Below are 27649 nucleotides of genomic sequence, written 5' to 3'. Positions count from 1 at the left end.
AGAGAGAGACAGAGCATGAATGGGGGGAGGGTCAGAGAGAGGGAGACACAGAATCTGAAACAGGCTACAGGCTCCGAGCTGTCAGCACAGGGCCTGACGCGGGGCTCGAACTCACGGACCACGAAATCATGACCTGAGCCAAAGTCGGCCGCTTAACCGACTGAGCCACCCAGGCGCCCCCAAATCCATCCATTTTAGATCACTTTCCATGATCTTGGGCTACTAGCTCCCAAACTCTTTGGTGATCTGGTGTAACTGTGGCTCCTTTTTTCCTTTATTTTTCCCTAGCTTTATATTAGCTTTATCACACATGATGCTCCTCATTTTGCCTTATATGTACCACTTCCTACAGCCAGTTCTTTTCAATATGTTTTATTAGAGAAGTAGTAGAATTACACTTTAGAAAGATTGGGAAATAAATACAGTAACAAAAAATGTGCCTGTAATCATATGGTCCTAATGCAGCTACTGTCACTTTCGTGAATTATCTTCTAGTGTTTTCATACCCATGATGACTCACCTGCTTGTTTTCATGCCATAACTGTCTGATATTTTCCACCACATTGGATCATAACTTTTCTTTCATGTTTCTAAAGGGTCTTTATTGTTTTGGAACCTCTTAAAGATAGTTGGCTATTTATACTTAGTTTTTGCCTTTTATTTGTTAGAAATAAATTATTACTTTAAAATGACTTTTTAGAGGGGCGCCTGGGTGGCTCAGTCAGTTAAGCTTCCAACTCTTGACTTGGGCTCGGGTCTTGATCTCACAGTTCATGGGATGGAGCCCTGCGTCAGGCTCTGTGCTGACCATGCAGAGCCTACTTGGGATTCTCGCTCTCTTTCTTCTCTTTCTGCCCTTTCCCTGTGCATGCTCTCTCTCTCTCTCTCAAAATAAATACATAAACTTAAAAAAAATAGGACATGTTGATGCTTAAAAAACCAAAAACCTCCTCCTCAACTTCTCTGTCCAAAGTTTTCCATCATTAACAAGTTCTATGTGTACACGCACACACACACACACACACACACACACACACACACACACACACAGTTTGTTATTTTTAAGACACTGATATCATCATATAGCACCATATCCTGCTTTGCATTTTGCTGTTTTCACTTGGAAATATCCTAAAGGTCAGGAAATGTTTTCATTTGCTACTCAATGCCTATGTATTTAAAAAATTATGTTTTCTCATCATTCACTGTAGAATAATTAGGAATTCTAGATAAGCAAATATGTGAAAACAAATTTGTCCATTTATATCTCCCAGTCATAACAACTTTTAACATTTGGCATTACAAATTTTTTTTAATGTTCATTTATTTTTGAGACAGAGAGGGAGAGAGTGTGTGAGAGAGAGAGAGAGAGAGAGAGAAAGGGAGGGGCAGAGAGAGAGGGAGACACAGAATCTGAGGCAGGCTCCAGGCTCTGAGCTGTCAGCACAGAGCCCGATGTGGGGCTCGAACTCATGAACTGCAAGATCTACAGTACAGTGCATCCATTTTCTTATTGTTTGATAATCAGGTGGTTTTTACTTTTTAATGTTCTTTTTTTTTTCTTTTTTTTTCTTCAGGGGAAAGCACAAACGCAGTCCCCCACTACCACAAATTATGCAGTTGAGTTTCCCACATTTGAGGAAATCTCAGGGGTCAGCACATCCCTGAGTGCAAGGGATAAGCCTCGCCCTGGGAAAACCACCTTCCTGATCATGGTATCTCCCCTGCCAGGTAAATATTACTTTTTAATGTTCTTAAACAGTAATGTGATGAATGTCCTGGTAGCTTAATCATTTGAAAAGTGACTTTCATGGGCTCTGCACTGACAGCAGAGAGCCTGCTTGGGATTCTCTCTCCCCCTCTCTGTCCTTCCCCTGCTCATGTGCAGTCTCTCTCTTTCTCTCTCTCTTAAATATATGAACTTAAATTGACTTTTATTGCATTTTTTCTTATTGTACCTATTTATTTAGAAAAATGAGAATAGATGGATAAGAAAAAGAATAAAATAAAAATCATTATGACTTCACCTACCCATACATAAATCACCTTTTTTTCATTGTAGTGACACAATTTATTTATTATTTTATTTTACTATATTTTTATTTATTTAATTTCTATAATTTATTTATTTTTTATAATTTACATCCAAGTTAGCACATGGTGCAACGATGATTTCAGGAGTAGATTCCTTATGCCCCTTACCCATTTAGCCCATCCCCCTTCCCACAACTTCTCCGGCAGCCCTCTGTTTGTTCTCTATATTTAAAAGTCTCTTATGTTTTGTCCCCCTCCCTGTTTTTGTATTATTTTTGCTTCCTTTCCCTTATGTTCATCTGTTTTATATTCATAAATCACCTTTTTATTTGTTCTTATAGTTCTTATAGATGTTTCTAACAAATATATTAATATACTGGTTCTTTATGGTAACATCTTTTTATCTTTAAAAAATTTTTAAAAATATTTTATTCATTTTTGAGACAGAAAGAGACAGAGCGTGAGCAGGGGAGGGACAGAGAGAGAGCGAGACACAGAACCCGAAGCAGGCTCCAGGCTCTGAGCTGTCAGCACAGAGCCCGACGTGGGGTTTGAACTCACAAACTGCGAGATCATGACCTGAGCTGAAGTCGGACGCTCAGCCGACTGAGCCACCCAGGCTCCCCTCTTTTTATCTTTTTTTGAGAGAGAGAGGCAAAGGGAGAGAGAGAGAGAGAGAGAGACAGAGAGAACGAGAGAGAATCTCAAGCATGGAGAATTTTAGCATGGAGCCTGACTCAGGGCTCAAACTCATGACACTGGGATCATGACCTGAGCTGAAATCAAGAGTCAGACGTTCAACCAACTGAGCCACTCAGGTGCCCTGATTTCTTTCCTTTTAAAATATACATTGATTTTTTTATGTCAGTAAAAGTTTTCCTTAGTAGCTATATAATATCCCATCATATGGACACGCTTCTTAATTAACCTCCTTTTGAACTTTTGTGTTGTTTCTAGTTTTTCTCTACTGTAAACAATGCTGCAATGGACAGTCTTCTACAGAGGATCTTTTTTTCCCACCCACATTTTTAATTATCTCCTTAGGATGGATTCCAAAAAGAGAAATTATTGAGTTAAGAGACATGTACACTTGATGGCTTTTGATCATGCCATCAAGTTGTCATGTTCCATAGTTGGACCAACTTGTACTCCTACTTCAGTCATGATTGGACTGCCCTTCTCCATACAAACCCTGAGTGGGATAATTAAAAATAACAACAACCAGCTGTTCCAAATCTGACAAGTAAAAATGGTATCGCATTTAAATTTTTGAGTACATAATTTCTAGCAGGATTCAATTTTTATATGCGTCCACTAGCTATTTATATATCTTCCCTGAGTTGTCTGTTCATGTCAACTTATTTTGCTACCAGAATGTTCATCATTCCTAATTGTTTTGTAATAAAAACTGTCAATATTTTAGTTTTCGATTGTAGTAAGGTACACATAATACAAAATCTGCTATCTTAACTGTTTTTAAGTCAGTTCCGTGTTCAGTCACACTGTTGTGCAAACATCACCACTACCAATTTCCATAATTCTTTTCATCTTGCAAAACCGAATCTCTCTGTCCGTTAAACACTAACTTCCCATTCTTCCCCGCTTCAGCCCAAGACCCTAGCAACCACCACTCTACTCTCTGTCTCTATAAATGTGACTACTTTAGGTACCCCATATAAGTGGAATCATACAGTATTGTATTTTTGTGACTGGTTGCTTTCACTTAGCATAATGTCCTCAAGCATCATCCCTGCTGTAGCACATGTCAGAATTTCCTTCCTTTTTAAGGCTGAACACTATTCCATTATATGTCTATACCACATTTTGCTTATCTATTCATCCATCCATGGAAACTTGGGCTGTTTCCATCCCTCCACTATTGTGAACAATGCTGCTAATTATGAACGTATACAGGCATTTATTTTATTATTTTATTTTATTTTATTTTATTTTATTTTATTTTATTTTTTTAATTCTATTTTATTCTATTTTATTAACACTTATTTAGTTTTGAGAGAGAGAGACGGAGCGCGAGTGGAGGAGGGGCAGAGAGAGGGAGACACAGAATCCGAAGGAGGCTCCAGGCTCTGAGCTGTCAGCACAGAACCCGACATGGGGCTTGAACTCACAAACCGTGAGATCATGACCTGAGCTGAAGTTGGACGCTTAACTGACTGAGCCATCCTGGTACCCCTATAGGCATATATATTAAAAACACTTAAATTTGGGGGCGCCTGGGTGGCTCAGTCGGTTAAGCATCTGACTTCGGCTCAGGTCATGATCTCACGGTCCATGAGTTCAAGCCCCGCGTCGGGCTCTGTGCTGACAGCTCAGAGCCTGGAGCCTGCTTCGGATTCTGTGTCTCCCTCTCTCTCTCTGCTCCTCCCCCCTTCATGCTCTGTCTCTCTCTGTCTTAAAAATAAATAAACATTAAAAAAAAGAAAATATTAAAAAGGAAAATATATAAAAAAACACTTAAATTTGACATTTTGTCTTTAAATTTTGCTTATCATATTTTTGTGATTTGCTAAGGTTAAATATTTTTATTTTAGTCAAAACCATTGATCTTTCTTTATAGCATCTGACATTGATGTCAAGCTTAAAAAATCCATCCCTGGGGTGTCTGAGTGGCTCAGTCGGTTAAGCGTCAGACTCTAGATCTTGGCTCAGGTCATGACCTCATGGGTTGGTGAGACTGAGCCTCAGGTCAGAGTCCATGCTGCCAGCGCAGAGCCTGCTTGGGATTCTCTCTCTCCATCTCTCTCTGCCTTTACCCTACTCTCTCTCTCTCTCAAAATAAATAAATAAACTGAAAAATTATCCATCCCCACTTTAATACACAATGATAATACTATATATTTTTTCTGGTCCTTTATATATATTAATACACACATTTATAATTCATTTGAACTATATTTTATGATTTGAAATAGAGACTTTACCCCCATAAATGGTTAACTAATTGTCCCATCACTATTTCCCCCACCACTTTAAAATACATATATCACACACACACCTTTGGGGATGTTTCTAGACCTTCTATTTGTTTCCTTGGTTTCTCTGTTAATTATGCTGGGGAAACTTAAAGAAGGAATGCTCAAAGGCAATTGCTAGGTTCATAGTACACTTGAAGGTCAAAGGCAAGCTGCCCACTTACCTTGTCTGTATTCCCTTCCCTGTTTTCTTTTACGTGATGCTTCTGTGTCAGTTACATTCTTCATCCCCTGTTGCTTCCTGTCACTTCTTTAGACAAGGCTGACAGTCCCTAAGAGGTAGGCAAGCTCCCAGGATCTTCACACTGGAGGCCGGGTGTTTTCCTCTCTGCGTGTTTCCCTCCTACACAGGCTGTGCGTTGTCCTGGTATAGGAGGCAGATGAATTAGGACGTGACATGTGCAGACAGCCTCTACATTTATAAACATTTCTGAAACTCAGCTCTTTCGAACTAGCTTGAGAAGCATGCTTTTACCATGTTGTGGGCCAGACTGGTCTCTGCTCAACTCCAGGAATGAAGATCTCCAGGGGCGGAAGTAGCTTGAAGCCTGCGTGGAGCTGGTCCTGGAGCGGGGCAGCCTGCGGGCCAATGCCCTACTGTTTTAACTACTGTCACTTTATTTTGTGTGTGTGTGTGTGTGTGTGTGTGTGTGTGTGTGTGTGTGCGAACTACTGTCCCTTTAAAATATTTTAGTAATCTGTAGGGCACACCAGTTTTATGTGTGCAGAGTAATTTAATTTTTTATGCATAACTTTCTGGGAAGGTAGAGCAGGTGTCATAAACGAGAGAGGCCTCGTCACGGCGATCCCGGTTTCCCTCGCAGAACTCTGAGAACCTGACTCCTCGCGCAGTGCTCCAAAGAAACCCGGCTCTTGGGCACCGGCGGGCTGTGGCCTCGGCCGCTGCGGCGCAGGAGTGCGCAGCTCCAGCCCGAGTCGGCTCCAGGGGCGGGGCCGCGGGGCCGCCGCACGGCCCGGGCTCCAGGCTGGGGCGCGTCTCGCCCGCCCCGCCCGCCGGGACCCGCGCCGCGCCCAGCGCCCCGCGACCGAGAGCGCGCCCTCGGCACTGGCCTGCGGCAGCGGGAGTCGCCTCCGCCCAGCGGCCCGCGGCGGGCAGGGAGAGGGCGGGCGGCCGGGCGGCCGGACGAGGCATGGCGGGCCGCCGGGCGCCGGGGGAGAAGCGCTGGCAGCTGGTGCGCTGGTGAGTGGGCGCCGGGGGCGGAGAGGGGCGCGGGGCCTGGTGCGGGCGGGAACCCGCGCGCCCTGCGCCCCGAGGTCCGGTTGGGCGCGGGAAGGAATGGGGCGCCGGCCCAAAGTTTCTTCTCGAGCTGAGGCGGCGGGGCCGGGTTTACGGAGCGGCGCAAGGATTGCCGGCTCGTAAGCATCCCGCGTCCCCGCGCGGGGTCTTTGAGGCTCTCCAGAGAGATGGGCGCTGGGACCGGGGACCCTGTCCCTGACGTCAGGCTTTGGAGGGACCCCGCTCCTCCTTCCACAGGCTCATAGGCAGGGTTTTCCTCCTTCCCTTTTCCCCACCTCTGCTTTCCGATTTGTGCAATTGGGGGTCCCCTGCCTGCCTCCATTTCCGCTGCTTTGGTCGGGTCGCGGAATTGGGCCCCAGGGGGCACAACGCACAGCCCTCAGCTCCCCTGTTCTAGGAGATGACCCTGTCCACCTACACAGGGATCTCTGAGGGGGCGGCATTGGGGTTGGGGGCTTGGAGATGGGGGCGTCGGAGGTGAGGAACGCGATCCCTGTGTAGGTGGGTGGTTGCCCCTACCCTCACCGCAGTCCTGCCTAGGCCTTTGGGTATCAGGTTACCTGACTGCAGGCTGAGCGGGTTTCAGACGCATCACCGGGAGTCACTCGGGTTGGGCCTGTGTCCGAATGTTGACGGCTGCTGCTTCAGCCAGAGGCCCGACCTCTGCTTAGCGGGCGTTAGAATGCAAGGCAGCCTGCTCAGCCCACCCCTGCTCTGGGGAGGACTCGAGAAACAAAGGAGCGTGTCTTGCCGGGACCCTCCTCACCCCACATCATCCCACCCGCATCAGGACCAGGGCCATCTCTGAAGTAACCTTCTGACACATGGCACCCGGTATGTTTTGTAGCAGGAATACAGATAGCAATAATGTCATCAGCAGTAACAACCTGGGCGTCCTAAACGCTTCCTGCTGGCTCCAGGACCCAGGTGTTGCAGTGACTCTTCACAGTGATACTCAGAGGAAGGTATTAGCACCCTCATTTCACAGATGAGGAAACTGAAGCTTGGAGAAGGAAAGTGGTTAGTCAAGACCACCCAGCAAACAAGCCCACGAGTCAGGGTTTGTATGCAGTTCTTGCCCAGGGGGTTAACCGCTCCTCTGTTTTGCTTATTTTCTGGATCACCCATCCCACCCAGCCTGGCCATACATCCAAGTTCACCTTGTCAGAAAATCCTAGCAGGTCCGGACGGGAGGGGGGCATTGGGTTTCCAGCCTGCTCAGGCCACCTCTGCTCGGGGAGGATTCTAAAAATCAAAGTCCAAATAGTCAAGATTATTATTTGGCAGTTTAATTTTCAAATGAAACCCCAATACATAAATCAAAGTAGAGTTAATCTGTTTGAAGAGTTGGCGGAGAGCTGGCAGTTACCCAGTGTCCTCTCCCTGGGAAAGAGGCACCACTCTAGAATCCCAGGGCCTCCCAGATCAGTTTGCTTAGTTTAATTCTTTCCCTGCTTCACCCAGGAGGAAATAGGAAGTTTAAAAGGGGCAGAGCTTGGGGGTGCCTGGGTGGCTCAGTCGGTTAAGCGGCTGACTTCGGCTCAGGTCATGATCTCACGGTCCGTGAGTTCAAGACCCGCGTCGGGCTCTGTGCTGACAGCTCAGAGCCTGGAGCCTGTTTCAGATTCTGTGTTTCCCTCTCTCTGACCCTCCCCCGTTCATGCTCTGTCTCTCTCTGTCTCAAAAATAAATAAACGTTAAAAAAATAAAAAAATAAAAATAAAAGGGGCAGAGCTTGGATTCCTGCTCTAAATCTCTTTGCTTCTCTGCCTTGGTACTGCCTGGTTGGGTTGGATCTTGGGCTGAACCTGATGATGCATTAATTATTGATTATTGTTAGTGCCCTAGTTAGGTTTTGGGTTGCCTTTCACCCCCAGGTAAAAGCTCATTGCCGTGAAAAGTTCCTGAAGATATGACTTGAATGGTCGGGCATCTTGGCAGGGAGCACTCTTGAGGGGAAGACACACTCTGATCATCATGGCACACTCCCAATATGGCCAGCCTTGGCCCCTGGTCCCAGGATTGAGTTAGTTTGCTCCACTCAAATAGGTTTAAGAGAAAAAAGGGATTTATTGGCTCACAGAACTGAGAAGTCCAGGGACTTTTCACGTTTCAGGCACAACTGCTCTTAGGTGCTCAAATGTCACCAAATAATGCTCTATGCTCTTTGCTCCTCTGCTTTCCTCTGTTTTGCTTTTTTTCCCTTGTGGAGGCAAGTTGGCTATCAGCAGCTGTAGGCAGCTCTCAGGTTAGCAACCCTCATGGAAAAAGCTCTCCTTTCTCAGTAGTTCCAGCCAGAGTCTCAGGATGTCATCTCATTGGCCTGACTTTCCTTGCATGACCATCCCTGAGCCAATCACCGTTGGCAGGGAGATGGACTGCTCACATTAGCCGGGCTGGGTCATGTGCCCACTTAGGGCACTGAGGGTTGGGGTCAGCTCTACCCCAACCACAGAATTTTGAGTGGTAGAGAGGGTGATGAATGGTAAATTATTGGACAACAAAAACTCATGCAAACCCACAATAATGTTGAAAAGGCAAACTAGAAACTGGATAACAATATTTACACAAAACAGGCTAAATGTTAATATGTTAAATATAAGAAGTGCTCTTTTTAATTTATTTATACATTTAACAAAAAAAAAAAAAAAAAAAAAAAAAGAAGAAGAGAGGGAGAGAGAGAAAACACCACAGACTGGGTGGCTTAAACAATAGACATTTATTTTCTCAGAAGTCCAAGATCAGGCTGCCAGCATGGTCAGGCTCTGGTGAGAGCCCTCTTCCTGGCTCACAGATGGCTGCCTTCTCACTGTGTCCTCAACATGATGAGAGAGCACACAAGCTCTCTGGTGTCTTTTCTTCTAAGGATTCGGATCCTATTGGATCAGGGCCCTACTCAACCTTAGTGCCACAAAATTCCTATCCTTCATATAGTTTATTGGGGGGAAGGGCCTCAATGTATGAATTTGAGGCAGGGGTGAGGGGATGGGGATGGGGACACAAACACTCAGTCCATAATGCTTACCTAGAAAAACTTGGGAGCCTAAATAGTGAATGATTCAGGCTCAACACCTGGAAGCTGGTGGATGCTGCTCAAGGTCTCACTGGGGGAATAACGTCTGAACATGAGCCAAGGGAGCCAACTTTGGAGCCCAAGTGTGGGACACCACTGCAGAAACAGCAGATAACAGAACAAAGACCTTCCCGCTGCAGTTTACTTGTCCATGGGGCTGTGCAGGACTGGCATTCAACAGTGCCACCTTGTGGTGCAGAGAGGAAGAGCAATAGAGGGCTGCTGTCTACAGTTCTCTCCACATCTGGTATTTCAGAAGCAGAACTAAGTAAGGCTCTGGGGTTTTTGGAGCATTCAAAAGCAAGATATTAAATCTTATAATAATAGAGGTTAAGGAGGATTCAAACAACTAATTAGAAAAAAAAGAGATACAAACACATTCATATCCTAAGCTATTGGTATAGTCTTGTACCAGTTCCATAGGAAATAAATGCATCTGTAGAGCTGTTGAACAACTTGGTAATAAATTTTTTCCTGCTGTTCAGATTGGTTAATCTTTTCATGTGTTCACGGTACATAAGAGTATAGACACACCTAAATAACCACAGAATATGGGGTGAGACTTTAGTGGTTCTTTAAAAAAATAAGATGCTTCAAATGCTTTTTAAAAATGAAAAGGTGGAATCACCGTTTAAGGTCTAACTGCGGTAAATTACCAAGTTCAGGTTTGTGGGAGAATTAGAATCTTTTGAGAATTAGGATATTTAAAAAACCATATCAATAATCTGTTGAAATGTATGCTTTTAAAAAATAGTGGCTTAAACTGATATTACTGCTCACTTTTTTTTTTAATTTTAAAAGTGTTTATTTTTGAGAGAGAGACACACAGAGCACGAGCTAGGAGGGGCAGAGAGAGAGGGAGACACAGAATCCGGAGCAGGACCCAGGCTCTGAGCTGTCGGCACAGAGCCTGACGTGGGGCTCAAACTCACAAACCATGAGATCACGACCTGAGCTGAAGTCAGACGCTTAGCCCACTGAGCCACCCAGGCACCCCGTACTGCATACTTGTTAGGCTCACCAAATGCTGGAATATTTGTGATGCCAACCGCTGGTGAGGATGAGGAGTAACAGGGAACCTCAAAAATTGCTGGTGGGAATGCAAGATGGGTACTTTGGAAGATGGTTTGGTGGTTTGTTACAAAATTAAGCATAGTCTTTTTTTTTTTTTTTTTTGCCTGAGAATCAACTTTTTATTTTTATTTTTTTCCTTTTCTTTTTTTTAACTTTATTTTTAATTTTTTAAAAATTTACACCCAAATTAGTTAGCATATAGTGCAACAATGATTTCAGGAGTAGATTCCTTAGTGCCCCTTACCCATTTAGCCCATCCTTCCTCCCACAACCCCTCCAGCAACCCCCTGTTTGTTCTCCACATTTATGAGTCTCTTCTGTTTTGTCTCCCTCCCTGTTTTAAAATTATTTTTGCTTCCCTTCCCTTATGTTCATCTGTTTTGTCTCTTAAAGTCCTCATATGAGTGAAGTCATATGATTTTGTCTTTCTCTAACTGACTAATTTCACTTAGCATAATATCCTCCAGTTCCATCCACGTAGTTGTAAATGGCAAGATTTCATTCTTTTTGATTGCCGAGTAATACTCCACTGTATGTATGTGTGTGTGTATATATATATATATATATATATATATATATATATATATATATACCACATTTTCTTTATCCATTCATCCATCGATGGACGTTTGGGCTCTTTCCATGCTTTGGCTATTGTTGATAGTGCTGCTATAAACATGGGGGTGCATGTGTCCCTTCGAAACAGCACACCTGTATCCCTTGGATAAATGCCTAGTAGTGCAATTGCTGGGTCGTAGGGTAGTTCGATTTTTAGTTTTTTGAGGAACCTCCACACTGTTTTCCAGAGTGGCTGCACCAGCTTGCGTTCCCAAAGCATAGTCTTACCGTATGATCGAACAATCACACTCCTCAGTATTTACCCAGAGGAGCTGAAAACTTATGTCCACACAAATACCTGTACATGGATCTTTATATCATCTTTATTCATAGTTGCTAAAACTTGGCTTCAACCAGGGTGTTCTTCAGTAGGTGAATGGATAAATGAACTGTTACAGCCAGACAATAGAACATCATTCTGCATTAAGGAGATATGAGCCATCAAGCCATGAAAAGACGTGGAGGGACCATAAATACATATAACTAAGTGAAAGCAGCTGCATGCTGTATGATTCCAACTCTGTGACATTCTAAGGCAAAACTAAAGAGACAATAAAAAGATGAGTGGTTGCCTGCGGTTTTGTGTGTGCAGTGTGGGTGGGGGTGGGGGATGAGTAGGCAGAGCACAGAGGATTTTTAGGGCAGTGAAAATACTCTGCATGATATTATAATGATCGGTATATATAAAAAAATATCCTCATGTATGTTCATTTACCTTTTCAGAATAGCCCTCTTCCATTGGACTTTCCTCCAAACTCTCCATAAAGTACCAAAAATGAAATGAGAATTTGCTTGGGTTTATCAGCACAGGTTGTTAAATATGTATGCTTTTCAGCATTCCCATTATGTCTGAGAGCCTGTGCTGGGCCCTGCCCAGTTTCTGATGGTGGGGCCTTAGAGTCGGGGAGGGAGCTAAGCTTTGAGGCTAAGGCTGTGTAAGTCATTGAGAGGTGGTGCAGTGCGCATGGGCAATGTTCTTTGTACTGGCTGCAGAGTATTCCACTATAAATTGGACCATAATTTCTCTACCCAGCTTCTGTTGATGACCTTTTATGGTATTTTGAACATTTTGATATTAGACACTTTAAACCTATTCTGTAAAAACATGTGCAGAGGTAATGGTGGCATACACTTTTCAAAGTAAAATTTCAGGGGCACCTGGGTGGCTCCGTGGGTTAAGCATCCAGCTTCAGCTGAGGTGATGATCTCACAGTTCGGGAGTCCAAGTCCCCCATCGGGCTCTGTGCTGACAGCTCAGAGCTTGGAGCCTGCTTCCGATTCTGTCTCCCTCTCTCTCTGCCCCTCCCCCAGTTGTGCTCTGTCTCGCTCTCTCTCTCAAAAGTAAACGGTAAAAAAAAAAAAAAAAAATTAAAAAAAGTGAAATTACAGAGTAGAAGCATGTGCACATTGTGAAAGATCCTGCCAAGCTGGCCTCCAAAGAAACTGCCATTATATATTATCTGCAGTGATGTGTGAGATCCCACTTTCCGCACAACTTTGCTCACACTGGGAATTAACAGACTTTTAAGTCTTGACTGGTCTCACCAGTGAAAGAATATTCTCTCTTGTTCTTGTACTTTTCATTGCTTTAAAATTTCTTTTTTTTTTCATGTTTATTGGCCTTTTGTGTTTCTACTTTTGTAAACTATTCATTCATTTCCTTGGCCCTTTTTTCCCCTTCTACTGGTTTGCTCATTAAATAATTTTTTTCATGTTGATCTGTAAAAGCTCTTTGTTTATCATGGGAATTAGTTTTTTTTTTTTTTTGGCAAGTTTTATATATTTTTTTTTAATTTTTTATTAAAAAATTTTTTTTAACGTTTATTTATTTTTGAGACAGAGAGAGACAGAGCATGAATGGGGGAGGGTCAGAGAGAGGGAGACACAGAATCTGAAGCAGGCTCCAGGCTCTGAGCTGTCAGCACAGAGCCCAACGCGGGGCTCAAACTCACGGACCGCGAGATCATGACCTGAGCTGAAGTTAGCCGCTTAACTAACTGAGTCACCCAGGCACCCCTGCAAGTTTTATATTTTAGCACAGTTTTAGATTTACAGAAAAATTGAGAAGATGTACAGAGAGTTCCCATACACCCTACACTCAGTTTCCCCTGAGCATCTTACATGAGTATGATACATTGTTACACTAATGAGCCAATATTGATAGCATTATGAACTAAAATCCATAAATTATTCAGATTCCTTAGTTTTCCCTTAATGTCCTTTTTCTGTTCTAGGGCCCCATCTGGACACTGCATTACCTTTACTTGTCATGTCTCCTTAAGCTCCTGTTGGCTGGGACAGTTTCTCAGACTCCTTGTTTTTGATGACCTTGGCAATTTTGGGAAGTACTGATCTTTTTGTAGAACGTCCGTCAATTGGAATTTGACTGATAGTTTTCTCATGATTAGAGAAAAACCTTCATAATTAGGGGTTATGAGTTTCTGGGAGAAGGACCACAGGGATGGGGTGCCATTTCATCACATCATATTAAGGGTACATACAACCAACATGATTTATCACTGTGGACATTGACTTTGGTCACCTGGCTGAGCTGGTGTTTGCTGGGCTTTGCTGCTGGAAGGTTACTGTTTCCCCTCCCCCTTCTCACAGAGTACGCTGGAAGGAAGTTACTATGTGAAGTTCACATTTAAGTAGAGTGGAGTTGTGGTCTGTTCCCTGGAGGGCTGAGTTTTTATGTATATTGTTTGGAATTCTTCTGCATGGAAGATTTGCCTCTTTCCCCCATTTATTTATTTATTTTTTTATTAATCGTTTATGTCAGTGCACTCATGGATTTTTTTTTAATAAGATCTTTATTAAAATAGAATGCACATATCCTACAACTCACCCACTGAATGTGTAAAATTCAATGGTTTTTAGTATTTCACAGAATTGTGCAACCCTCACCATAATCAATTTTAGAACATTTTCATCTCCCTGTAAAGAAACCCTCCAGCCATTAGCATTTCTCCATCATCTCCATCCCCTTCCAACTCCCGTCTCACCCCTTCTACCCACTCCCAGCCTTAAGCAACACGAATCTACTTTCTGTTTCTATGAATTTGCTTATTCTGGACATTTCACATAAATGGAATCATACAGTCTGTGGTCTTTTGTGACTGGCTTCTTTCGCTTAGCTTCACGTTGGCAAGGCTCAGATTTCAATAGCTGCCTGACCTACCCGGGTGTTGAACTGAAAAAATAGGCTTAACCTGTAAGGTGCCTGACCTCTTTCTCTTTTGGTGATGGGTCACATTCTCTTGAAGGTGTCACCCCACCCCCACCGCCTGGGGCCTGTTTCTCCCAGCCACTCTTACCCTTCCTCCTCTCATTCCCTTCCACTTGTCCCTGACTGTGCCCAGGGCTCTTGACTCTTACTCTCCCAGGGATCATCTGAGAAGCTGGTTCTTGCTCAAGTTTGAGCAACAGTTGAAAGTGACTTACAGGGTTGAGCCTCTGCAGTATTTAATCTCCTCCAGGATTCAGTTCAACAGAATTTCAGGTACATGGCAGCTTAATAGGGGATATATGTGGGGATGGGAGTGTTCTGTTTTTGCTTCTATTCAGCCAGTGTGGTCCAATACAGCAAATACGCTAAGTTAACAAATTGGATTCGTTAATAGAGATAATCCGTGTCCGAGCATTCTGTGAAGGAAGCTCCCCAAGGATGTAATGAGTAGATCACTGTTGCTGTTGTGACTTTGGCAGGCTTGGCTTTGGGGAGAGGATGTTACGGGAATTTCAGAGATGATCAGACACAGTCTTTACACTTAGCAGGAGACAGACAGGCACATAAATAATGCAGGTACAGGTGGGCAGAGAGCAGTGTTGTGATCGAGGTTAAGCAGAGCCTCCCTGGAGCCCTGGATCTTGCATTCTGGTTAGAGGACCGGGGACAGATCCTTAGAGGCAGTGTGGTATGAGGAGTTGAGGCAAGGTGGGCAGGTCTGGGTTAGAGATGGAGGGAGGGCAGTTAAAGTCAGAGCACAGCCTGAGCCAAGGCTCTGAGGTAAGAACAGCCAGGACGGGGGCGCCTGTCGGTTAAGCGTCCGACTTTGGCTCAGGTCATGATCTCACAGTTCATGGGTTTGAGCCCCGCGTCGGGTTCTGTGCTGACAGCTCAGAGCCTGGAGCCTGCTTTGGATTCTGTGTCTCCCTCTCTCTCTGCCCCTCCCCTGCTCTCTCTCTCTCTCAAACAAATAAACATTAAAAAAAAAAAAAGAACAGGCAGGACATGTTTGGAGAAGGACAAACAGATGAAGAACGCGGAGGCCCATACATGTAAATGTGGGGGCGGTGGCATGATACAGTAGGAAAAGACTGGAAGAGAACAAAGTGGGGGAGAGATTGGGTTCTTGGGTGAACAGTTTGGAAGATACTTGAATGCATTGGGGAGGCACTAACATTGTTGGGCAGGGAAGGAGCTAACAAGGTCTGTGTCGGGAAGTGGGGGCTGGTATGGGGGAGGGAGAGACTCTATGTACGTGGAAGGGACTGGTTAGGAGGACACTGGATGCCATGAGCTGACAAGGAAGGCCAGCCTCTGCTGCTTCCTGCATGTGTGACTTTGGACAAGTTCACTTCTCTCCCCTGGCCTCTTCTTCCTTATCTCTAAAATGGGATCAACCCATTCCAAGGTTTTTTTTTTTTTTTATTTTAAAAATTAATTTACTTCTTTTGAGGGAGGGGGAGAGAGAGAGAGAGAGAGAGAGAAAGAGAGAGAGAAATCCCACATGAAGAGGGAAGGGGCTGAGAGAGAGGGAGGACAGAATCCCAAGCAGGCTCCATGCTTTCAGTGCAGAGCCCGACACGGGGCTTGATCCCATGAACCTGAGATCATGACCTGAGCCCAGATCAAGTCGGATGCTTAACCCACTGAGCCACCCAGCTGCCCCCATTCCAAGGGGTTTGATGTGAGGCTTAGAGGGTGTGGGTTTGTCTGTCGTACGTAAAGCATGTAAGACCTGTGACTTGGTGACGGCCGATGAGGATAGTGGGGAGGGAAGGCGATAAAGACGATCACGTGACGAGGACTTCCCGAACATTTTTCATTTAATCTTTGCAACAACCCTTTAAAGTGGGTGTTATTGTTACTCCCATTTTACAGATGAGGCATCTGGGACTCGTGGTAGCTGAGGTGGTTTGTATCCCACATAGAGGCTCAGGCGAGTGGTGGATGAGGAGAGAGCTTGGGTGGGGATGCATCCTGAGTGGGCCTACTTCTCCCTCCGCCTGGGGACCTGTGTGTGCTTGGTGGGGTCAAGGACAGCCCTGTCATGGTCTATCAGCCTGGAAGTGAGGGGACGTCACTGAGGAGCCCAAGGGTGGGGAAAGGCACAGAAACTTGTCATCGGAATAGGATGGGATTAATCAGAGTGGGCTTCCTGGAGGAACCAAGTTTTGAACAGGTTTTATAAGAGGGGAGTCATCTTGGGGCAGGAAGCGTATCACAAAGGAAGGTCATGTTCCAAACTGATGTCATGATCTTCCCTCCCAAATCTGTTCTTGTTTAGTGCCAACTGCCTTCACAAACCCGGAGCTGGGAACAACTGTGCTGCCTGTCTCCCACTTCACCCTTGTCCAGCCCGTCACCGGGCCCAGTCAACACTGCCTCCTTAGCTCACTGAAGGGTCCTCCCTCCGTCTCCAACACTGTGTCCCTGTACAAGCCACCACGGTCCCATCTGGACCTGACAGTCCTGCCATTTTCCACCCACCAGCCTGGATGATTTTCCCCAAATGCCCAACGGATCGTGTTGAAGAGAATCAAAGGAGACAGATGCTCTGATGTGGGAGGTCCAGGAGCAATACGAGCCCTCTGCTCTCCAGCACCCTGCCTTCTGGGGGCTCCCCTCCCCCAGCGAATAGCCTGTGTCCCATTCACTGGACAAAATCACAGCAGCGGCACAACTGAGTTTTGTTTTTTGTTTTTTTTTTTTTTTCAGAGGTTGGGGAGAGACAGAGAGAGAGGGAGAGAGAATGTCAAGTGGGCTCCACACCCAGTGTGGAGCCGGACCCGGAGCTCGATCCCACAATGGTGAGATCATCACCTGTTCAGAAATCAAGAATTGGACCCTTAACTGACTGAGCCACCCAGGTGCCCCCATACTGCTATTTCCGCACTTGATTTTTTTCTCTTCACCATATGTCTTGGGGCTCATCTCATGATCTCACAGTTTGTGAATCTGGGCCCTGCATTGGGCTCTGCCTGGACATCTTGGAGCCTGCTTGGTATTCTGTCTGTCTGTCTCTCTCTCTGCCCCTCCCCTCCTTATGTTCTCTCTCTCAAAATAAATACAAAAAAAAGTTAAAGAAAAAAAAAAAAGAAAATGTGGCATCTCTGTGCAGCAAAAGAATTAAAAAATGCAACCTATAGGGCGCCTGGGTGGCTCAGTCGGTTAAGCGTCTGATTTCAGCTCAGTCATGGTCTTGCGATTCATCAGTTCGAGCCCCACGTTGGGCTCTCTGCTGACAGCTTGGAGCCTGAAGCCTGCTTCAGATTCTGTATCTCCCCCTCTCTCTTTCTTCCCCTCCCCACTCATGCTCTCTCTCTCTCTTTTTATGCTTGAGAGAGAGAGAGAGAGAGAGAGGCAGAGTGTGAACAGGGGAAGAGCAGAGGGAGACAGAGACACAGAATCTGAAGCAGACTCCAGCCTCTGAGCTGTCAGCGCAGAGCCTGACGCGGGGCTCAAACTCATGAACTGTGAGATCATGACCTGAGCCGAAGTCGGATGCTTAACCAACTGAGTCACCCAGGTGCCCTCCCCACCCAATTTTTTAAATGCAATCTATGGAATGAGAGAAAATATAAAAAGAAAAACAATGTACCTTGAAGATCTTTGCATGATAGTGCACAGCGGACGCCCTCATTTTTAATGACTGCACACTTTTTTTAAAATTTTTAATTTTTGAGAGACAGAGAGAGACAGAGTATGAGCAGAGGAGGGGCAGATATATATATATGTATATATATATATACATATATGCGTGTATATATATATATACATATATGTATACACATATATGTATATACATATATATGTATATACATATATGTATATATATAAAGTTTATTTATTTATTTTGAGAAAGAGAGAGAGATGGAGAGAGGAGCAGAAACAGGGAGAGACAGAATCCCAAGCAGGCTCCTACTGTCAGCACAGAGCCGGATGGGGGGCTTGATCCCAGGAACTGTGAGATCACGATCTGAGCCAAGATCAAGAGTTGTACGCTTAACTGACTGAGCCACTCGGGCACCCCGAGACAGCTAACTTTTATAAAGCTTTTCCATCTCTTAAGTTGAAGCCCCATAGCTCCTTCCTCTTCAGGGTATTCTAACAGTGGCCTTCTGGAAATAGAGCTTTCTGGCAGATGAACAGGGGGGAGATTTGGGGACAGGTGCCCTTTATCTGTCTTTTTCCAGCAAGCAGAGTCAACTTCCCCAAGAAGCTCTGTGGAGCCCTGCCTGCCCATCTCCTCACTCTCTCCTGTCCTGCCTGCAGGTACGTGCAGGAAGGTCGGTTCCGAATCGAGGAGAGGACACTGACAGCCTTCCAGTGGCTCTACAGCCCTCAGCAGCATCGCATCCTCAGCCGCGCTGACCTTGAGTCTCCCTCCAGGTAAAGGGACCACAGCCCTTACCCTCCTCACTCTGTGGCTGGGTCCAACCCCCCATCCCCGCCCCCAAAGGTGATACTTAATGCAGCCAGCTCTACACTGGTCCATAAATCTGCAGTGGGGAACCACTGTCCTCAGTGGTAGAGAAGCCTCCCAGGGTTCTGGAAGGAGTTTGTCAGTCTGGGTGCTTATTCAGCCTAGAAGGCACTGAGTGATTTCAGGCAGCTCACTGCCTCTGCTTTCTCCTCTGTAAAATGGGTATGATCCTGCATTCCCTGTCTTCTATCAGGAAGATCATGAGTCTCAAGTGAAATGATGTCTGCAGAGACTCCTAAGGCCTGGGGTCAGTGGGTTCCTCTTTAAGAGGGGGAGTGGTGGGCAATTTGCTGGGCTGCCTCCCCACCCCTTCTCTGACCTGGGTGGGTGGAGCCAGCCCTGCCTCCCTTGTCTCTTCCTTCCCCTTGTCCGGGCATCCAGCCGGGAGCCTGACTCTCGGCCAATAGGGCTTTTCCTGGTCCAGATTCCTGCTCCCAGGCCCCTGCCCACTCTTCACCGCACTGTGGACAGGTGTGACCAGCATTAGCAGTCTCAGCAGAGGTCCTGGGTAGCCCTGCTGCAGCCTCACCCCTACCCAAGGCCTCTGGGAGACCCGATCCTGAGCCTTTCTTCCACTTTCCCCCTCAAGACCTCTTTGCGCTAGCTCCTTAATTCGCAGGACCCTCACAGTCAAGGGTGAGCAGGCCTCACCTCCCAGGGGTGGTTTAAGTGAAAGAGGAGTGGAGGTGATGTCTTTGGGGGGGGGCCTATCATGGGCTGGCTAACAAGAGGACAGGGGTGATGCTGTACGGCTGCTCTCCAGCCACCCCAGGAATAAGATTTAGTCCATGGAGACTTCGCCTCCCAGATATCTGCCAGGAATCCTATTCAGCTAAGTGCATCTGCTCCTTCTCGTCTCCTCGAGATTTCAGAAGGTTCAGGAAACAGTGAGGTGGCTGGGTGCTCTGGATCTGGATCTGATACTCTGTAGGAAGAATTAATTGGATGATGATGTGAGAGTGACAGGAGCCCTGGGAAAGGGGAACTCTTGGTAGTCAGGGAACGGATAGTCAGACAAGTGCCCTGGACACCTTAGGGTGGATTTCAAATAATGTAGAGGAAAGACAGGACATCCTCTAGAGCTTGAGGCAAGACTGTTGGGAAGGGTGCCAAAATGAAATCCCGAGTGTGTAACTGTGAATGTTTGTAGGGAAAAAGAAAGAGGCTGGTGTGGCTGCCCTGGGAGCGTGCTAGTGACATGTGGCCATGAAGGGCACATGGTCGGATTCACTTGTAGGCAACACGCAAAACCCTATCGCGTGCCGTTCGCCATCTGACATGGGGTAGCTTCTCCCTCACCTTCTCACCTTTCCTTCAAAGCCCTTGCCACCATCTGACAGCCGCCATCTGACATGATCTTCTTTGTCTATTTGTTCCTTGTCCATGACGCCATCCCCCGGAATGTAAGCTTTATGGGGGCAGGGCCTTTTTCGGCTTGTTTTCCACCCTATCCTGACGTCCTGTTTCAATCTTTTTCTTAATGTTTATTTATTTTTGAGAGAGAAAGAGAGACGGAGCATGAGCAGGGAAGGGGCAGAGAGAGAGGGAGACACAGAATCTGAAGCAGGCTCCAGGCTCTGAGCTGTCAGCACAGAGCCCCACGCGGGGCTCGAACCCACAAACCACGAGGTCATGACCTCAGCCGAAGGCGGACGCTTAACTGAATGAGCCACCCACGCGCCCCCTTGACGTCCTGTTTCAGAGAAGGAGTTCATTAAACAGGCACTGGGGGGATGACAAATGAGCGCTATGCAGGCTCTGAGCCTGCAGGAAGGCTGGGAGAGGCCAGCCCCATGGCAGGTGGGCCAGCTGCACCTGCGCAAGGTAATAGCAAGGGAGGAAGTGGAGGGTGGGAGCGCCTGCCCATGCAGGTGGTCTGAAGCTGACAGAGCTGTTCCATCTGCTGAGCCAAAGAACAAGAATTCATTTGAGAGTCACAGGAGTAGAGCTGAGTCCTGGGAGGAGGGAAACAGTCATAAGACAGGATGAAGCCATTTGAAATAAATTCAGCTTTCATACTTGGGAAGCCTGCACCCCAGGGGAGTTGAAGAGGAGGCTGCCATACTCTGTGATTATACTAATTTTTGTGACAGAATATTAATAGTTAATTTTTTGAGTGTTTATTATGTGTCATGTTGTAAATGCTTTATAGGAATAAATTGGTTTCGTCTTCCTGACAATGCTAGGCTTTAAGTACCATTGTTCTCCCCATATTTCGGATGACAAAACTGAGGCACAGGGGTTAAATAACAGGTAGTAATTTTCAGTGCCTATAACCACTATGCACACTGCCTCTCAGAGAATAAGGCATGTGTCCCAAGGAAGGAGCTAGCTTAGGTAATTTCTATCTTTGCCAAGAGGAATTAAATCCAGAAACCATAAATAAGGAACTCGGCATCTGTCCTGGTCACATGTCAGAGTCTGTTTTTATTATTTATTTGTTTTTATTATTTATTTTTATTTAAACATTTTAAACGTTTATTTTGAGAGAGAGAAAAAGAGAACACATGCACATGTGCACATGAGAGCACACAAGCAGGGGTGGGGGGGGGAGAGAGAGAGAGAGAGAGAGAGAGAGAGAGAGAGAGAAGCCCAAGCAGGCTCCGAGATGTCAGCACAGGACCTGATGTGGGGCTTGAACTCAAGAAAGGTGAGATGGCCTGAGTTGAAACCAAAACCAAAACTCAGACACTTAACTGACTGTGCCACCCAGGTGCCCCCCTCCCTGAGTCTGGTTTTAGAGAGATGGTTTGGGGGCAGCTGGGTGGCTCAGTTAGGTAAGCATCCGACTTCGGCTCAGGTCATGATCTCACGGTCCATGGGTTTGAGCTGCGTGTCGGGCTCTGTGCTGACCTACTTCGGATTCTGTGTCTCCCTCTCTCTCTGCCCTCACCTGCTTGCATTCTGTTTGTCTGTCTGTCTCTCTCTCAAAAATAAATAAACATTTACAAAAATTATTAGAGAGATGGTTTGGTGGCGCTTGGAAAAAGAAGAGCAAATGAATTCCCTGGGAACCCATCCTGCTGGGGGAAGCTTATTCACTTTTCTGATTAGTTTTCTAGACTAGAAAGTAGGTTGGGTGGTGGAGTAGAAGACTGTAGTTTGATGAGTGGGTTGCCATTGGCTGAATCCTGCTCCACGTGTTTATGAGTGGGTTGGTGAGGAAGGATGTGGAGAGCTGGTGACACTGCTGATGGCACGAACCCCAGGCACCATCCCAACAGGCAAGATGGCAGAACTGGGACCCAAAATGCCCTGGAGGTTGGATTCTAGGTCCAAGGCTAGTAGGTACAGTTTAACAGGGATGAAGGAGAAATCCGTTTTGGCCTCCAATCCTGTCTGTACTTGGGAGGGAGACATGGGAATCATCGTTCCAATTGACTAGAAGCTTGGATATGGCCCCATGATTTAGGTTTTAAGAAAATGCTTGCATCTGGGGGCTGCAAGAGCTCAGGGCAGAGTCCAGGGCAGGGGAGGGAATGTCCTGCTGTTCTGAGTCTCAGATGCTAGGAAGAAGATTCCTTCATTTGTTCATTTGTTTGGTGGACAGCGACTGAGCATCTCCTCTGGTAACACTGTGCCCCAGATTACCCTGGAATGGCCGAGCATGTTGCATTTCAGGGTAAAACTGCTGAAGGGACTCAGCCCCTAGGCTGGCCACCTCTGCCTTCCTTTCTTCCTTCCACCTTGCTCTCGGTCAGGCGCTGGTGTTACAGGGCCTTGTCCCAAGGCAGACAAGGATCCTGCCTCCATAGGGTACATGTTCTAGAGGGAAAAGCAGACCATAGACACACAGACAGAATTTCTTAAGATGCTCAGTATACTGAAGGTGCTAAAACAGGGCATCGAGATAGGGTGACCAGTAGGTGTGTAGGGACTTTGGAAGAGGTGGAAGTGCTCTTTGAGAAGGGGACATTTGAGCTGAGTCCTGAAGGACACAAGGGGGCAGCCATATGGAGAAGCTGCTGGGGAATGGGGGAAGGGGACACAGGAGACGGGATGGAAAAGTATTGCAGGAGGAACAGCAAGGACAAGGCCCTAGGTATATTCTAGAAGCAGAAAGCCATTATGGCTAGAGCAGAGTGATGCCATCCATGGTCAACAGACAGAAGGGAGGCAGATTTCCATAAAACTGAAGAAATGGCTTTCTAGCCCTTAGATTTGCCTCAGGACGGCGTGGGCTGCCCCCTGAGGGAGTGAGCTTCTCATCAGTGAGGTGTACAAGCCATATTCCAGCCGCTTCCTGGTGTGGAGGTAACCCAGGAAAAGACTCAGGCATCCCAACCTCTTCAAGTTCAGGAGCATCCTTGGTTTGGCAAGAAGCTGGGAGGATGTCTGCGGGGTGAATGAAAGAAAGCTCCAGCCTGCGGATACAAAGCAGGGGCATTTCAGGGGTTTGGCAGTCCTAGAGGCCTTCTACTTCGGGGGCCAGGTAGCACCATACCTCCCCCCTGCATCCACTCCACGCAGAGCTGGAGAGAGCCCCAGAGTGTCCACCTCCGTAGCCCAGGAACCCATGGTAGATCTTTCCACACCTCCCTTCGCCACCGCCCCGCGGCCCCATCCTCCAGAAACTTCTGCAGGCTGGTGGGCTGTTCCCTCTTCTCCCCCGGGTCCCTCGGGCGCGCGTGCCCCGCCTCGCGCCTTTGTTCCCGAGGAGCCGCCTGGGGCAGTTTCCTAGCGCCGGCGACGAGAGCTTCCCGGCCGCGGGCTCAGCGCTCGGGCCCCGGCGCGCCCCCAGTCCCCGCAGCGGGGCCGCGGCGTCGCAGGCGGCGGGAGGGCGGTGGGAGGGGGCGGGGGCGGGGGCGCGCGGCCCGGGCGGCGGAGGGCGCGCCCGCCAGGTGCGCGGGCGGCGGCGGCGGCGGCGGCGGCGGCGGGGCGGAGGGCGCAGCTTTGTGCGTTCGCGGCCGCCGGCCGGCCGTGCGCGTGTGCGCGCCGCGGTGACGGCGCACGCGGCTGGGCGGGCTGCGAGGGAAGCCCGCCGCCGGGAGGGGGCCCGGGTCCGGATGGCGATGGGAGGACGCCGCCGTTGCGGGCGCACGGGCGGGGTGAGCAGCCGCCGCTGACTGTTGACATTCGGTCCACGTCGAGGAGTGAGCTCTGCGCCGTGCGTCGGAGAAGGTCAGTGGGTCCGGGGCTGGGTGGTGATTCTATGCATAAACAGCCTGGATCAGGGCGCGAGTCCCGGGTGTGACTGAACGCGGAATCGGGGCGTATGTTACGAGTGTAAATGCGTGTGTTCGCAAGGAGAAAGACAGCCCGTACGTGTGTGAGCTCTGTGCTGTGATCCCACAGGGTAATTAAGCGTAATGGGTTGTGTTTCGGAGATGGGGTGACTGTCCTCAGCAATCCATGCGGGTGGGGCATTGCGCACACACATCATGTATCAGGGTGTGTGTGTGTGCGTGAGTGAGATGTTGCTCAGACCCTGTCAAAGTCTCTGGCTAGAGAAGCTGACCGAGGTGGAGGTCAGAGGTGGGGTGTTTACAGGTGGTGGTAGAAGGAAACAGCCGGAACCCCAGGAGGACCTGTGACTAGGCTGGTTTTGTTTGTCTGTTTGTTTTGCCAAAAGGCCGTAAACCCCACCCCATCCTCACTCCAACCTGTGCCTGTTGCAGAGAGGGGAGCTAGGATGACGGGGTGCTGGCAGAGAGGCCTTAATGGACCTCCCGGGCAGGGCCAGCCACCAGCCTGCTGCTCATTTCTGGAGGCCCTGGGTGAGTGAGTGAGGGGGGAGTCAGCCTTGGGTGGGGTTCCAGGGCAGGTGTGTGTTCAGGGGACCTCAGAACTGTGCAGAGTCCACTTGGCTTTGCCACCACCAGATACTGCGTGTCTGGACCTGGGAGCTGGCTGGGGGGACATCCTTCTTTCCCCTCATGTTTCCTGCAGCTCCCTCCACACCCTTAACAAACCAAAGGGCATTTACATGCAAGTGGGGTTTGGGCTCTGAATGCCTGGGATCTGCCTCTGTTGAGTGGCCCCCTTCAGAGCAGCCTCCTTAGGGAATAATAGGGTTGTCCTGGGCTGGGCGCCAGGGCTCTTGGGTTCTTTTCATGATTTGTGATCCTGTGGCTGTACCTTAAGCTCGACAGGCCTCAGTTTCCCATGGAGAGGGAAGAACCCCCTCCCACCCCCCCCCCCCCACCGTTTTTGCTGCAGGGTAAGGAGAGCTCAAACAGCTGTGTGTGTGGGGGGGGGGGGGTAGGGGTGGGTTGGGTAGGGAGGCTGGGAGTGACTCAGGGCGTGTGAGGTCCCAAGAGTGATTTCCCCCAGGAGAGTCCCATCATATCTTTGTGACTTGGGTAGAAGTTGGGGGAGGCTCTGTCCTCACACAAGGAGGTGTATGGGGTTTTCCGAGTCCAGGGGTGGGGCAGGGTGGCTGTCTGCTAGATCTGGCTGCTCTGGTTTCAAGAAACTACCTCAGGTCCCCTCTCCTTTCTAAGATGTTGAACATTGGGGGTGAGCTTGGGGACCTGCTTGGGGGCTGGGATGGGGGACTGGAGCTGACGAGCCACAGAAGTTTCTGGGTAGAGGCAGATGCTAAACGTGGGTAGGACCAGGGCACATCTGGCTGGGGTTCCTGCTCAACCCAGGGTGTTGAGGCAATTTGGTAGAGGTGGCTTCAGTTTCAGAGAGGACGTACCTGCTGCAGGTGCCCTCATACCCTCTGCTCCCTGTTTCCCATACCTTGTCTGGATCAAGTGTGGCTGAGCCAGTGTGGTTCAGAATGACTTCAGCCCTTGAGGAAAAGGGCCCCCTGGTGTGGACGGGCCCCCTGGTGGTGGCAGCATCTGGTTAAGCATAAAGGCTCTGTTGTTACTCAGACCTGGGTTTGAGTCCCAGCACCACCACTCTCTGTCTCCACCTGTGTTCCCCCAAAGCAGAGGCTGAGAGAAAGGCTTGTGTGTGGTGGTTTATTTGAGAAGTGGTCTTGGGGAACAAGGGTGGGGCAAAGGGCATGAAGGGGAAAAGACGAAAGATGGCTGGCTGGCTGATTCAGTGGAGCATGAAACTCTTGATCCCGGAGTCATGAATTCAAGACCCACGTTGGGCATGGTGCTTACTTTAAAAAAAAAAAAAAAAAAAAAGACAAGGATGCATTATTTTTATTACCACCACTCTGCCCTGGGCAGTCTCCTGAGGAGCCTTAGGGAATGCGTTTCAGAACTGCCCTGCTGGGGAGAAAAATAGGGAAGCGTTCATCCATCAGCTCTGTTCCCCACTGGACAGAGTGGTTTGGTGGACATTAACTCCCACCTGCTTGCAGGCTGCCCACGCGTGAGGCCCCAGTGGGTTCTCGTGGGCGCCCCACACTGCACCTCAAAGAAGGCCCCACGCCGCCCTAGGTGAAGGTTTGCCGGGTGGACCGAATGCCGCTGCTCAAAGTCTGCGGGGAGCTGGTCGTTGCTGACGTGGCTGGAGTAAGAAGTGGGGCAGAGAGGGCTGAAGTGGCATACGTCCAGCACACCACCTGACCTTGCGCAAATTACCTAACTTCTCAGAGCTTCAGTTTCCGTATCAGGGGTTGTAAATGTTAAATGAGACATTTATGAAAATTTTGAACATGGCAATGGGCCCTTAAACATTGTATTTCTGTATAATCGGGAAGACAGCACATTGTGGGTGGCTCGGGTATTCATTCACTCAAGTGGAGGAGGAGGCAGGATTCAGTGACTTCTAATGACAGCCCCCCTCACCTTTGGCCGTAGGATCTGAGGCTCCAGGGCCAGACATTTGAGCTGGTCAGTTCCTCCTGGAGCTGTGGCCCAGTCTTCCACATCCCCTGAAACGTTCTGTTTCACGTTCTGTGAATTTGAGCCAGCAGTGCCTTGCCCCTGGGCCGGCTGCTCAGACATGCCTCTTGCTTGTCTCTGGCAGTGAGGGGAGGGGTGGGTGGGTGGCGAGGGGAGCGGTGCTTGAAAGAGTAGTGGCGGGAGGGCGGGTGCTGGCATTTGGAGTTGGCAGATGGTTGTGGGCATTGGTCTGGGCCTCTGTTGGTGGGGAGGGAGTTCAGCACAGGAGGTGGAGGAGGGCGAGAGAAAAACGGAGGGCAGGAAGGGAGACTGGCCAAGAATGAGGAGGAACCACGGGCAAGGTGGGGCAAGGTGGGCAGCCTGGGTGGCTGGGATGGCAGGGACAGGCTGGGCCTCTGGGAGAGTGATGGGGTGGTGTGAGAGAAGGGGACGACCGTGTTTGAGGATGAGGTGGGGGGTCCAAGGGCCTAGGCCCGGCCGGCTTCGTATATCAGAGTACAGCATCGAGACTCGGGATCCTCGTTCTCTCTTTCTCCAGAGTGGCTACCAGCCCCCCCCAGGCCACCACCTGCTTTGGAGGGGAGATGCTGACTGCAAACACTTGGTCCTGTCGAGGATGTGCCTCTGCCGAGGCCTGTACCATGGTGGCCCTGGCCTCTCTACCCTCTGCCATCTCCAAGCAATGTGCTGCCCCCTCAGGAGAGGTCACACCGTGGGGAAGTTGTCTAGCTGCCTCCTGCTCATGCACAGCCAGCTCAGGCTGGCAATAAAAGGTCACTGTGCCCGTCTGTTGCCTGTAGGCAAGGTCACACCAGCCTAGGCTGGTGATGTTCAGCAACCACTGTCTTCATTTACAGCCATTTCAAGATTCCTCTGACCTCTGCAATTTGGGACTCTTTTTGTTTTTAATAATTTTAGTAAAAAAACAAACAGTGATGTCTATCCATCTCCTCCCTTTTTAAAGAGGAATTCTAAATGGAGTCAGATGACACTCTTCTGGTCCACACCTCTGTTTCAGTGCTTTGGTGCTTCTCCAGTGGGAAGTTCTGCTTCATGTCTGATCTTAGCCTGCTGTGCTGCACTTAGTTTTTATTTTTATTTTTTTTCTTTTGCTCTGTTTGCCACAACCCTTC

General features: G+C 48.2%; 1 protein-coding gene and 1 non-coding gene across 3 annotated transcripts in view; one reads left to right on the top strand and one right to left on the bottom strand.

The window, feature by feature from the left end:
- Window positions 1-1574: 1574 nt before the first annotated feature.
- Window positions 1575-1739, bottom strand: LOC132688657 (U1 spliceosomal RNA). Its single transcript, XR_009614638.1, has one exon. It is a non-coding gene; the product is annotated as a U1 spliceosomal RNA (small nuclear RNA).
- A 4424-nt stretch (window positions 1740-6163) lies between these two features.
- RAP1GAP2 (RAP1 GTPase activating protein 2) overlaps window positions 6164-27649 on the top strand; it is a 223685-nt gene continuing 202199 nt past the window's right edge. Inside the window, exons 1-2 of one of the 2 annotated variants that reach the window (XM_060646970.3) lie at window positions 6164-6228; window positions 18552-18668. In XM_060646970.3, coding sequence (XP_060502953.1) covers window positions 6179-6228; window positions 18552-18668 — 167 coding nt within the window. In that variant the 5' untranslated portion in view covers window positions 6164-6178. Of the gene's footprint in view, window positions 6229-18551; window positions 18669-23563; window positions 23884-27649 lie in introns of those variants that run through there. The other variant, XM_060646974.3, reaches the window with a different exon arrangement.

The sequence above is a fragment of the Panthera onca genome, chromosome E1, assembly GCF_046562875.1.
Source record: "Panthera onca isolate mPanOnc1 chromosome E1, mPanOnc1 haplotype 2, whole genome shotgun sequence".
In the NCBI taxonomy this organism is placed as follows: Eukaryota; Metazoa; Chordata; class Mammalia; order Carnivora; family Felidae; genus Panthera; species Panthera onca.
Note: the sequence above shows the minus strand (reverse complement) of the source record. Positions and strands in the feature narration are given on the sequence as shown.